We start from the raw sequence: 12,500 nt of genomic DNA, 5'->3' as shown, positions 1-12,500 counted from the left end.
TGAGTGAATTTGTTAGACAGAAACTGTGTGGATGCCCATCATATATATATATATATATATATATATATATATATATATATATATATATATATATATATATATATATTCTGACTGAAGTTCACCAGGGAATCATGAAATGACACATATTTGGATTGGTTGGAATGTTTTCTTTTAAAATGTTTAATTTGTGTATATATTCACCCAATGAAAAGGGTTTTTTTCACATGATGTAATAACTCTATTCATCAATAAAAAGCACTCTTAGAGCAGCTGTAGTGAGTGAACCACTATCCATCTGTTATTATTTGTTTACACACACACATATGCAATGATTTGGAAAGTGGTGTCGATTTTACAATTATGAAATCGTGATGGCTCCTGTACCAGTTGAGCACAAAGAGCACCGTTAAGAACGCAACAGACCACCTGCTTTCAAAGCCAGGACGTCGTTAGTGTGACACTCTGACTGCTAGGCCGTGCCCCTTTACATAAGTAGAAAGATAAATGGCGCTTTGATTATATATTGCAGTTGTTGTTGCTGTTGCTTCTATTTCCCCAACATCATCATCATATATTCTATGTGTCTTCATCTTTCTTCAGGTTGGTTTCCCTAATGTTGGTAAAAGTTCCACCATCAACGCCATACTTCAAACTAAGAAGGTTCCAGTCTCTGCTACTCCAGGACGTACCAAACATTTTCAGGTAAAAGCCAATAACATCACTGTTATACATTGTATGGGTTGTACGTCCATGTGTGCGTTAGTGTATTGCTGTTTTGTACATTTATGTAACTTATATTAATATTAGGTTGTTTGGAAAAATGTCCGATTCTAAAAATAAGCCTATATTCTTGAAAAACTGAACTTATACAAAGATTTGATTATTCAAAGTATTATCCCTGAACAGCTATGCTGTTCGATAAAAATTATGCCTGTTCGATAAAAATTCAAAGGTTTCGATGCCAAGAAATCCTTGGGTTGAGTTTTCGACCTCAGTTTTGGAACGGAAGGTTTTTTTGCCTTAAAAAAATGTCTAGATGCTTGTAAAAGTGGTAGTCTGTGGGTGAAAGATCAGGAGAATATGGAGGGTGTGGTAAAGTCTTGTATCCCAAGTCTGTGAACTTCTGCAGTGTCATTCTGGAATGGAAATGTGTGGTTCAGCTTTGTCACGGGACAGAATTGGACCACGTCGATTGACAAGTGCAGGCCTCATTTTGCTCAAGTGAACATGCATTTCGCATTTCTTCAAGTTGCTCACAGAGACACCAAGCATATGAAACATTTCTCTGACACTTTGTCATGGGTTTTGTTCGACTGTTCTTTTCAAATGCTGGTCATCAGGGATGGATGGACGTCCTCTATCTTCTTGATCTTCAAGGGTCTCATCCTCACTATGGAATCTCTCAAATCACCGTTGTACCCTTCAGCCCATGCTCTGTTGATATTGGCGGTTGTCTGGGAAGCATTATGTCCAAGCTTGAATTCATACAAAAAAAGTAAATGCATTTCTTTTTTCATGTTTGAAATTAAGGATTTCTACATTTCAAAATTATATTCTGAAAGAAATGAAAATTTGTTAAAGAGTAAAACATCAATTATTGAAAGCATGTAAAATTTTCCTTTCAGACGCTGTTTGTTGATAAAAGTGTGATGCTCTGTGATTGTCCAGGGCTTGTCTTTCCTTCATTCGTTTCAACCAAAGCTGACTTGATTATCAATGGAATATTACCGATTGATCAGTTGCGAGATCATGTCCCACCTGTCTCTTTGGTAAATCTCCATCTAATTCCTGTTGTTCTCTTCCTCTCTCTCTCTCTCTCTCCCTTGTCCGCTTAAAAATATATTCTCTCTTTATTTCTCTTCCTATATGCTTCTCTCTTTCCCCTATCTTGTCTTTTCTCAGGTCTGCCAGCAAATTCCCAGGACAATTCTTGAAGACATCTATGGTATTATGATACCTAAACCTGACGAATATGATGACCCAGATCGTCCACCCACAGCCTTAGAACTTCTCAATGCTTATGGCTGTAAGTATACACCTCACTTCATTCAACAGGTTAACGTCAGGTCTGGTTCTGATGGTCCAATTTGATCCCTGTTACTGATCTTCATGTTAACATGTTTAATCTGTATTTGGCATTATGTAGTCCTGTTGTTACTCCTTGTTTGCCTTTTTGTGATGTAATTGTTGGAGGAAGGGCGGTATACTTGATCTCTGTAAGACATCTGAGGATAATGGTGCCGGGTTCAGTCCCACAGCATGCCACCTTGGGCAAGTAACTTTTACTATAACCTCGGGCCGACCAAAGCTTGTGAATGGATTTGCTAGTCGGAAATTGAAAGAAGCCCGTCGTGTCTGTATGTATATATACATATGTGTGTGTGTGAGTGTGTGGCTGTATTAGTCTCCCTACAATCGGTGTTGGTGTGTTTATGTCTGTGACTTAGCAGTTCGACAAAGTCCGATAGAATAAGTATCATGCATAATAAAAAAAAAATGTTGATTCGTTCAACTAGAAGTATTTTAAGGTGGTGCCCCAGCATGGCCGCAGTCTAATGACTGAAGCAAGTAAAAGATAAAAGAAAATATGTCTCATGCGGCCCGCTTCTCGAAAAAGGTTTAGTCAGACCTGTTTTCATATAATGGTAACGGTAAAAAAAAAAAAAAGAATATGCATGGGAAGCGACTTTGTCAAGGGATATAAAACCATTTTATAATATTGTCATTAATAGCCGCAACTTTACACGTTCTGGAAATACGAAACGCAAGCAGAATCGTTAGCACGCCGGGCAAAATGCTTAGCGGCATTTCGTCTCGCTTTACGTTCTGAGTTCAGATTCCGCCGAGGTCACTTTGCCTTTCATCCTATCGGATTGATCACTAGGATGGATGTAATCGAAGTTGCAGTGTCAACTTGAATTCAGACTAGCTATGTGACACACGAATCTGGGGAGGTCAGCCGCTTCCCCTTGCTAGTCTGGCATCTACAGACTAGTTTCGAGGTATTGCCTCTTATCAATGTAGAGCAGCCGAACCCAGCAGTAGGTGTCACTACTGACCGTCTGTACGAAGGATTATTTACCTAAATTCAGTGGAATACATCCACTGGTTTTCAAAAATAGAAATATTAATATTTCTAAGTCTCTCTAAAGGACTGCCGTGTCGGCTTGGCGATAACTGTTAACATCCAGTACCGCTGCCGTAGTCTCCTTTAGAGAGACCTAGAAATATTAATATTTCTATTTTTGTAAAACAAATGCTAAGAAAGCAAAGATGACGTCTGTCATGGTTAAGGTCAAAGGGACACAACTGTATCAGGGGGAGATAAACCAGGGCATGGGTCGCTGTTCCGTTCTTCCTCCTCTTCTAAATTGTCCTATTTGTTGTGTTGTTTCTATCATTTGTTTTAATGTTTTTCTTCTTTCTGTCTTTCAGACATGCGTGGCTTCATGACTCCAAGTAGTGTCCCAGATTGTCCACGATCTTCTCGTTATATTCTTAAGGATTACGTTAACGTATGTATAATGAACAATGTATATACATTTTCATTTGACGGCCTCTGATTTTTGTGTAGTTTTACGTTTTCTTTCATTTATTATTTAAAAAAAAAAATTTTTTTTTATTCTTTTACTTTTTTCAGTCATTTGACTGTGGCCATGCTGGATCACCGCCTTGACTCCAAGACTTATTTCTTAAGCCTAGTACTTATTCTATCTGTTTCTTTGCCGAACTGCTAAGTTACATAATCACACCATCATTGGCTGTCAAGTGGTGATGGGTGGGGACAAACAAAGACACACATGCACACACATTTACACAGCAGGCTTCTTCCAGTTTCCATCAACTAAATCCACTCATAAGGCTTTAGTTGGCTCAAGGTTATACTAGAAGACACTTGCCCAAGGTACCGCACAGTGGGATTGAATTCAGAACCATGTGGTTGGGAAGCAAGCTTCTTACTACACAGCCATGCTTGCACACACACAGTGGGCTTCTTTCAGTTTCCATCTAGCAAATCTACTCAAGGCTTTGGTCGGCTCAAGGCTGTAGTGGAAGAAACTTGCCCAAGGTGTGCCACGCAGTGAGACTGAACCCAGAACCATGTGGTTGGGAAGCAAACTTCTTACCGCACAGCCACACCTGCGCATATATGATTATTTTTTTTCTTTCGACAACCTGTGCATCCATTATCTTTTACTTTACTCTCCTATATTAGACTGCGGCCATGCTGTGGCACTGCCTTGAAAAGTTTTAGTCGAACGAATGCCCCCCCCCCACCCCAGTATTTGTTATTTTTTTCTAAACCTGGAACCCAGGTGGAGGCTTAACATTAGATAAAGGGGCCCAGGTCTGACATGGTTAAGGAACCATATAATGGCTGGCTCTCTCATTATTTATGTAGTAGTCGCAGTAGTAATTGCTGTAGTAATAGTTGTAGTAGTAGCTGCAGTACTAATAGTTGTAGTAGTAGTAGTAGGTGACAGTGTTGTTTTAAGTTTTCTGTAGAAAGCTTTGCTTACTATGTCTCTTTGTATTTATATTTTTTCCAGTTTTATTATTATTATTATTATTATTATTATTATTATTATTTTTTTTTTTATTTTTTAATTTCATTAATATACCTTCTGGTCTTTGACAGGGAAAGCTGTTGTACTGTCATCCCCCTCCTGGGGTCTTAGCTGAAAATTTCAGCGATACTCTGAAGACATCTTCCAAAAAATCGAAGAAAGAAACTTCTGAAAACTCCCAGGTAATATTTGGGTAATTTATGAAATGTGTTTAATTCAAATTCTTCTGCCACCCTGGGTATGGAGGAGAAGGAGGAGGTTTGAGGCTGGAAGGGAGATGTTAACTAAAGTTGAGGTTGTGTCATTGAAGATGTTTATTATCCTCCATCTTCCCTCATTGTTTTGTTTCCCTTCTGGTCCTTTCACAATGTAACCTCGTGGACATCGGTGGCGATTTTTTTTCTTCCTCCGTTTTTCCCTTCTTTGGACTTTCTTTGTTTCCGACAAAGAGCTCCACTCGAAACGTCATATTCTCTTTCTTTCCTTTCCCAAGCGTCCAGTAACACAATATCTATATCACGTCCTCACGTTGTTGTTTTTTTGTCTTTTTCCTTTTTTGAACTTATGTATATATATATATATATACACACACACACACACACATATATTTGTCTTATGTTTCAATTTTAACTTTTATTCAATTTCAGATGAAACATTCTCGTCAAAAGGTGATCGATTCCTCTTTTTTCTCCAATGTAAGTTATTTGAATTTTAAATTTCCATTTTCATTTATATATATCTATCTATATCTGGATCTTTTTTAAAACGGGGGGGCCACATTTTTCATTAACGAAACACTTTGAAACTTGGGACACTGGTAGAATGTGTCATATAAAACATCTTTTTCTCTTAGTCTTCTTAAAAAAAAAAGAAATCCATAAATTATTCCATGTTAAAGTTGTCGTATTTCTGTAATTTCAACCAATCACTGACGTCCATTCAGCCGATATACATTAAGTGCCGACTACATAAACAAACGATTCTGAAACAATTAACCCTAATGAAAAACGCAAATAAAACGAAGAATCGTTTGTTTATGTAGTCGGCACTTAATGTATATCGGCTGAATGGACGTCAGTGATTGGTTGAAATTATCGAAATAAGACAATTTTTTACATGAAATAAATTTGAATACAAAAATATTTTTCTGTTCTATAACACAAAATAGATAGGTATACGAAGTTTGAAAGTCTTTCGGTACCAAAAACACTACGTAAAACATTAATGAAAAATGTGGCCCCCGTTTTAAAAAAGATCCCTATATCTCTATCTATCTATCTATCTATCTATATATATATATATATATATATATAATCATAAATATATAGGGGTCAGCATAAGTTGCTTCACCAACATACTGAAAATTTAGAAATAGCAGTCAAAGAACTACTGATTCTAAACTACAATTTTTTCTATCGCCATCCGTTAGAGAAAAAATTGTAGTTTAGAATCAGTAGTTCTTTGACTGCTATTTCTAAATTTTCAGTATGTTGGTGAAGCAACTTATGCTGACCCCTATATATTTATGATTATAAATGTTTTTACCGATAAAGGTTTTTTTCATACTGATCTACTTGGCAAAATTGTTAATTATTAATTTTATTAACTAATTGGCAATTCCCTGCCCTATATCTATATATATATGTATATATATCTGTGTGTGTGTACATGCAAGCATGCATGCTGAGCTGTTGGTGTGGATGTTGACATTCATTTTTTTGTGGTTGGACTGTAACCAGTGAAGTTTGTTGATCTCTGACAGCATATTGGCCTCTAGCTATGTGGTTTTGAGCTCTTCAGGAAAGAAATACTCCTTCCTAATGCCAACCACTTTATAGAGTGTCCTGGCAAAGCATCGATGCTTTTACACGGCGCCAAAACAATAATGAGCTGTACCACAGATAAACCTTGTGTGAAAGACGGTGCCTGTGTTCCCTATTTCAATATCTCCTTTATTAAATGACACTGACCATGTCTGATTTCTGTTCGTTGCAGAATACTGCAGGCTATGTCTATTCAAAGGGCAAGAGAGGGGTCAAAGGTTATGCGCGACTAGATGGATTGAAGCAGGTTGGATTGTCGGATGGTGACCCAAACAAGAAACCAGGTAAGAAGCACTACAACAAGAACAAGAAAGAGAAGCTGAGGCGAGTGTATCACCACCTGGATGAACACTGAGGTCTTGTCAGAGAGGAAATGTTATTAGTGTGAGAAATATATGTATTATATGTACAAAAAAAAAAAAAAAAAAAATTATATAATGTCTATGTGCATTCTAACACACCCACACATATATATTATGTATACGCATGCTCCTATGCATTATATAATTATATTTGTGTGTCTATATATATATATATATATATATATATATATATGAATGTGTATTTATATTTATATACATATATAAATATTTTCATTTGCTATATTTTTTTGACAATAAATCATTTAATTAAAAAGGATACAAAAGCGGACTTATTATTGTTATTATTATGAAATTGCCTTTCATTCTTTCAGTGTCGATAAATTAAGTACCAGTCAAGTACTGGGTCGATGTGATTGACTTACTCCCTCCCCCCAAAATTTCAGGCTTTGTGCTTATAGTAGAAAAGATGATTATTATTATTATTGTTATATATATATATATATAAATATATATATAATGTATTTATGTGTGTGTTTATACTTGACCCCACCCCACCGCTTGACAACCAGTTTTGATTCATCCACATCTCCGTAATGTAGCAGTTCGTCCAGAAGTGGTCGATAGAATATGTAGCAGGTTTCGTAAATAAAAAGTCCTGGGTATCGATTTGTTTGACTAAATCCTTTAAGGCAGTGCTCCAGCACGGCCACAATCTAATGACTGAGAAACAAGTAAAAGATTAAAAAAAAGAAATCAATATATAAATAAACCAATTAATAAAAAAAAAACAACCTCGAATAAAGATTTAAAAGAATAAATGATGCTCATCTCAGATATTTAATTTCGATTATTATTATTATTATTATTATTATTATAAATTGTAAGATTTGTTGTTGTAGCAGTTGTAGGAGTGAATGAAAAATGTGCTGGAAAGAATTTGAGGTGACTAAGTGATTCTGGTAAAATTCCTAAAGAGGTAACCCTGATGAGTTTTAGGACTCCGACCGTTTCATCTTCTTAGCTTTCTGTTTCTTATGTGCGGCTCTGGGGCCGATTGACTTGGCTGCTTTCTGTTGCTGCTTCAGTTGGGCCCAGTCATAGCCAAAGTTTACCATTGGGTGACTGCTTACACTTGGTAGATGATGTATATTGGATGAGTGGGGCGAGAGTTCAATATCCTGCGGAGACGGATCGTGAAACAATCTGTTGGTTTTCTCGCGAATATCCGGAAGATGTAATTCTTTTTGTTGTTGTTGTTGGTGTTGTAGCGTTCGTTTTATTTTCGAATAGGAATTAATAAAAACAAAAATGAAAACAGAAAAGAAAAGAATATAAATATATAGATTAAATATTTTCTTTAAAATCTCTCTCTCTCTCTCTCTCTCTCTTGCACACACACACATAGTAAATCCCCAAAAAGAAAAAACGAACAAACACAAGAAAAAACAAAATAACAACGTCAGGACATGGAACATGCAAAGTGTTAGCAGAAGCCCAGGGAAGGAAAGAAAGATGGTTTTATGTTTCAAGCAAGGCTCTTCTTCAGGAACAGGAGCCAGAGGAAAGTCCAATAGAAAAGGAAGATGGAGGAAAAAAAAAAACCGCCAACGATTCACATGTGGTTACATTTTGAAATGACCGGATGGGAATGGGTGAAGGAAAAGTTCTATGTAAGAGAAGGAGGTATGTGTGTGTGTGTGGGTATGTGCATGCGCGCTAGTGTGTGTTGTGTGTGGTGTTGGCTGTTTATATGTGTATGTGTGAGTAAATTTTGTGCCTCTTAATGTTGTAGGAAGAATTCAGCAGCATGGTAACAGGAGTGGTGGTCGTTTGTGTGGTTGTGTGTCTCTTCACATGTGCGTAGAGGAATGGTCAGTAGAAAGGTGTTTGACTGGCAGTTTGAAGTATGTGTGTGCGTGTATGTATGTGTAGGGTCGTTTTTTTTTTGTTGGTCAGTTATTTTTAGTGTTTTGACAGAAAAAAGTCATTCTAAAATTGTTTTTTAATGTAAGCGTGCCCAAACAAGTCGAATGCTTACACAGAGCAGGCTTTACAGCCACATCATTCAAACTGACCGGGTGAAACCGGGCTTAGCTGCTAGTATATCTATCTTTTCATTTGTCTTGCTTACGTTCTGGCATTTGCTGAATTTTCTTGAGAACAATTTTTTCTTAGTGGTCAGACCATATGGTGGGGGTGGGGGTCTACATTTAGCATATTAGATGTCCACCTAGTGGTCATCCCTCTTATATGAATGTAATATAATTTTTCTGAATCATCAGATTTTCTTCAATATGCTAGGCCACTGGTTTAAATTGATAATAATCAAATGAATATCAATTTTTACCCTTATTATTTATATATATATATAAACCAGTGAATGTATTTCACTGAAATAGTATATCCTTACGAGAGTGAGACAGACTTCTTCATCTAGCCAGTCGTGCTACTTCAAGCTGATGACGAGCAAAGACTCAGAAACATGTCCCTGAATGCAGGCTAGGCTGGGTGGAGGAGTTTGTCTCCCCCTCGATGGATAAGGGCACAGGAAATGTGTCAAGGCCTAATAGGAAGCGGTCTGACTTCCTAGGGCTAAACAGCAGCAGTAGTATATTCCCTTATTGGGACTATCACGTTAAGTTGGCAGTATACAACTACTTTATATATATATATATATATATATATATATATATATGTGTGGTGCACCAGCATGACCGCAGCCACTTGGCTGAAACACATAAATAAATAAATATATATATCATCATCATCATCATCATCGTTTAACGTCCGCTTTCCATGCTAGCATGGGTTGGACGACTTGACTGAGGACTGGTGAAACCGGATGGCAACACCAGGCTCCAATCTAAATTTGGCAGAGTTTCTACAGCTGGATGCCCTTCCTAACGCCAACCACATACAGGGGTCATGATGAGGGTCGGCGCTTTTATGGAAGTGGCACTTTTGGGCCTACTGTATTAATCTGTAGGGGATTGTATGCTTCTGGGGGCATGGACTAAATTTTCAAGAGCTTCCCCAGGCAACGCACACAAACAACAACTACTACTACTACTACTAAAATTCTGTTTATAGTTACCTGAATCTGTTCTGCTGGGAATAATCCTTTCCTCAGTGGAATATTGTTTTATTGGTGGGAAGCAGGTTTTTCGTTGTCTCACTTTCCTCTCTATTGAAGGGCTGCGTGCATCCGAATTATCCGTTGCCTTTGTCTTGCAACGACCATTACTATTTTTGTCCATTGGTGGGTTCTAAAACCACAATTGTAGCGGAAAGTTTATTGTCTTATACATACATACACACACACAGACATCATGTATAGGAACTCTTTTATTCTTTTATACGTTTCAGCTCTAAGGCTGTGGCCATGCTGGAGCACCACCGGCGAAAATTTTAGTGAGAACCTCTAACATAAGACCTGGAAAGAATTGAACTTCCTCCGTCTAGGTTCATATCTCCCTTGTCTTTATCCACAAGATTATCAAGACACCATCTCTCTCTCTCCTCTCCCTCTCCTCTCTCCCTCTCCTCTCTCTCTCTCCTCTCCCTCTCCTCTCTCTCTCTCCTCTCCCTCTCCTCTCCCCCTCTCTCTCTCTCCTCTCCCTCTCCTCTCCCCCTCTCTCTCTCTATATGTATATATAGGAGCAAGCAGTACATCGTCAGAGTTACAGAGAAAATAGGAGCATGAGGCCAGCAGCAACCGAATTTAAAATCACCGGAGGCACTGGCCAGATGGGGATGGAGTGACACAGGAGGCAGGGTGGTTTGGTTATATTAGTCAATTTCCTCAAGCTACCTCCTCTATCTTTTCCTCCTGTATCTCTCGTGTGTTTAAATTTTGTTGTTGCTGGTCTCATTCCTGTGTGTCCTCTATAACTGTCTGATGATGTGTTTGCTTGCCGTGCTGGCCCTATAAGCCGAATCTACTGGCTACATTTATTGTGTGATATTCGTGTTGCCGAATACTGAAACATATGTAACAATTGAAATATATGAGTATCAAGTCAAAGTATACCTATCTATCTATCTATCTATCTGTCTGTCTGTCTGTCTGTATCTATCTATCTATCTATCTACATACCAGCTGCCTGCCTGTCTGTCTGTCTGTGTCTATCTATCTGTCTACCTGTCTATCTATGTATGTATGTATCTATCTACATACCAGCTACCTGCCTGCCTCTGTCTGTCTGTCTTTCTCTCTATCTGTCTACCTGACTATCTATGTATGTATGTATCTATCTACATACCAGCTACCTGCCTGCCTGCATATCCGTCTGTCTGTCCGTCTGTCTCTCTCTATATACAGTTTCCCCTCTGTCTAATTCACTCACAAGGTATTGGCTGGCCCGTGGCTTTTAGTAAAAGACACTTTCCCCAAGGTGCCACACAGTGAGACTGAACCCGAAACAATGTGGTTGCAAAGCTCAGCTTTGCAACCACACAACACAGCCATACATGTACCAAATAAATTTTTTTTTTGTTTTTTAAATTCAAAATATTGAAATAGAAAGTAAATATTTAAATCGTTCTTTTTTCTTTTTTCATGATTTTGCTGTCGTTTTCCCTCCTTTATTTCTAACTAGACTAGCGTCGTAGTATTTTTCTAAAGCACTTATAAAATACAAATAAAACAATTACATCGCGAAAAAAGCCACGATAAACCATTAACAAACACAAAAAAAAAACCGTTTTCTAGGTTTCATGTTTTTTCAATAAGTCATTATTATTGCTATTTTTTTTTGTTAAAAAAGCGATATCATCGAGAAAACGGATCCATGAAGGTCTAGCAATGTTGCTGATGATGGAAATAAGGTTCTTTGGCTCTTTCGAACAAACTGCAAGGGACTTATACGAATATATGGGAAAGAAATTGAAAATGTACTTTTGTAGAGAGATAAAAACTAAAACACGATCGTACAGTTTGTGTATTTTAACTCATTTTTTCCGTATATATATATATATATATATATATATATATATATATATATATATATATATATATGTATATAGATGCATGCATACACGTACATACATGCATACATACATACATGCATACATACATATATGCATGCATACATACATACATGCATAAACACACAACATGAATACATATATACGTATATGCATACACACATTCATAAATACATATATAAGTACATACATCCATATGTACATGTTAACATACATGTATTCGTACATACATATATATGCATGAATACATCCAGGTATACACATATACACATACATACACGCATACATACATACATACATACATACATACTGCATTCATGCATGCATACATACATATACACATACGTACATAGATATAGATTCGTACATACATACATACATGCATACACACACATACATAATACATACTGCATTCATGCATACATACATATACACATACGTACATGCATACATATACAGATTCATACGTACATACATACATACATACATACATTTGTAAACACCTATATACATACATATAAATGCATATACATACGTACAAACACACACACACACACAGACACGATCATGATAAAAAGAAATATACGTCGAAAATTACAACACAAAACAAAACGAAATCACAGATCCAAGTGTATGCATCTTGGTACATATGTACGTACGTACGTACGTACACACACACACACATATATATATATATATATATATATATATATATATATATATATATATATATATATATATATATATATATATATATATATATGTATGTATGTGTGTGTATTTGTGTGTATATATATACA

At 36.8% G+C, this 12,500-nt stretch overlaps 1 protein-coding gene and 1 long non-coding RNA gene across 3 annotated transcripts in view; one reads left to right on the top strand and one right to left on the bottom strand.

The window, feature by feature from the left end:
* Window positions 1-6,925, top strand: part of LOC106880134 (large subunit GTPase 1 homolog) — a 15,633-nt gene extending 8,708 nt beyond the window's left edge. Inside the window, exons 9-15 of one of the 2 annotated variants that reach the window (XM_089342510.1) lie at window positions 601-702; window positions 1,626-1,769; window positions 1,903-2,026; window positions 3,436-3,515; window positions 4,640-4,750; window positions 5,216-5,263; window positions 6,564-6,925. In XM_089342510.1, the coding sequence (XP_089198636.1) occupies window positions 601-702; window positions 1,626-1,769; window positions 1,903-2,026; window positions 3,436-3,515; window positions 4,640-4,750; window positions 5,216-5,263; window positions 6,564-6,746 (792 nt within the window). In that variant the 3' untranslated portion in view covers window positions 6,747-6,925. The remainder of the gene's footprint in view (window positions 1-600; window positions 703-1,625; window positions 1,770-1,902; window positions 2,027-3,435; window positions 3,516-4,639; window positions 4,751-5,215; window positions 5,264-6,563) is intronic. The other variant, XM_089342512.1, reaches the window with a different exon arrangement.
* Window positions 6,926-7,532: 607 nt separating this feature from the next.
* The window catches only part of LOC149130950 (uncharacterized), a 6,137-nt gene continuing 1,169 nt past the window's right edge, over window positions 7,533-12,500 (bottom strand). Inside the window, exons 3-4 of the long non-coding RNA XR_016238499.1 lie at window positions 9,809-9,980; window positions 7,533-7,954 (exon numbers count right to left, since the gene is read on the bottom strand). This is a non-coding gene — a long non-coding RNA (uncharacterized LOC149130950). The remainder of the gene's footprint in view (window positions 7,955-9,808; window positions 9,981-12,500) is intronic.

Source organism: Octopus bimaculoides, chromosome 26, assembly GCF_046866305.1.
Source record: "Octopus bimaculoides isolate indiv1 chromosome 26, ASM4686630v1, whole genome shotgun sequence".
NCBI lineage: Eukaryota > Metazoa > Mollusca > Cephalopoda > Octopoda > Octopodidae > Octopus > Octopus bimaculoides.
Note: the sequence above shows the minus strand (reverse complement) of the source record. Positions and strands in the feature narration are given on the sequence as shown.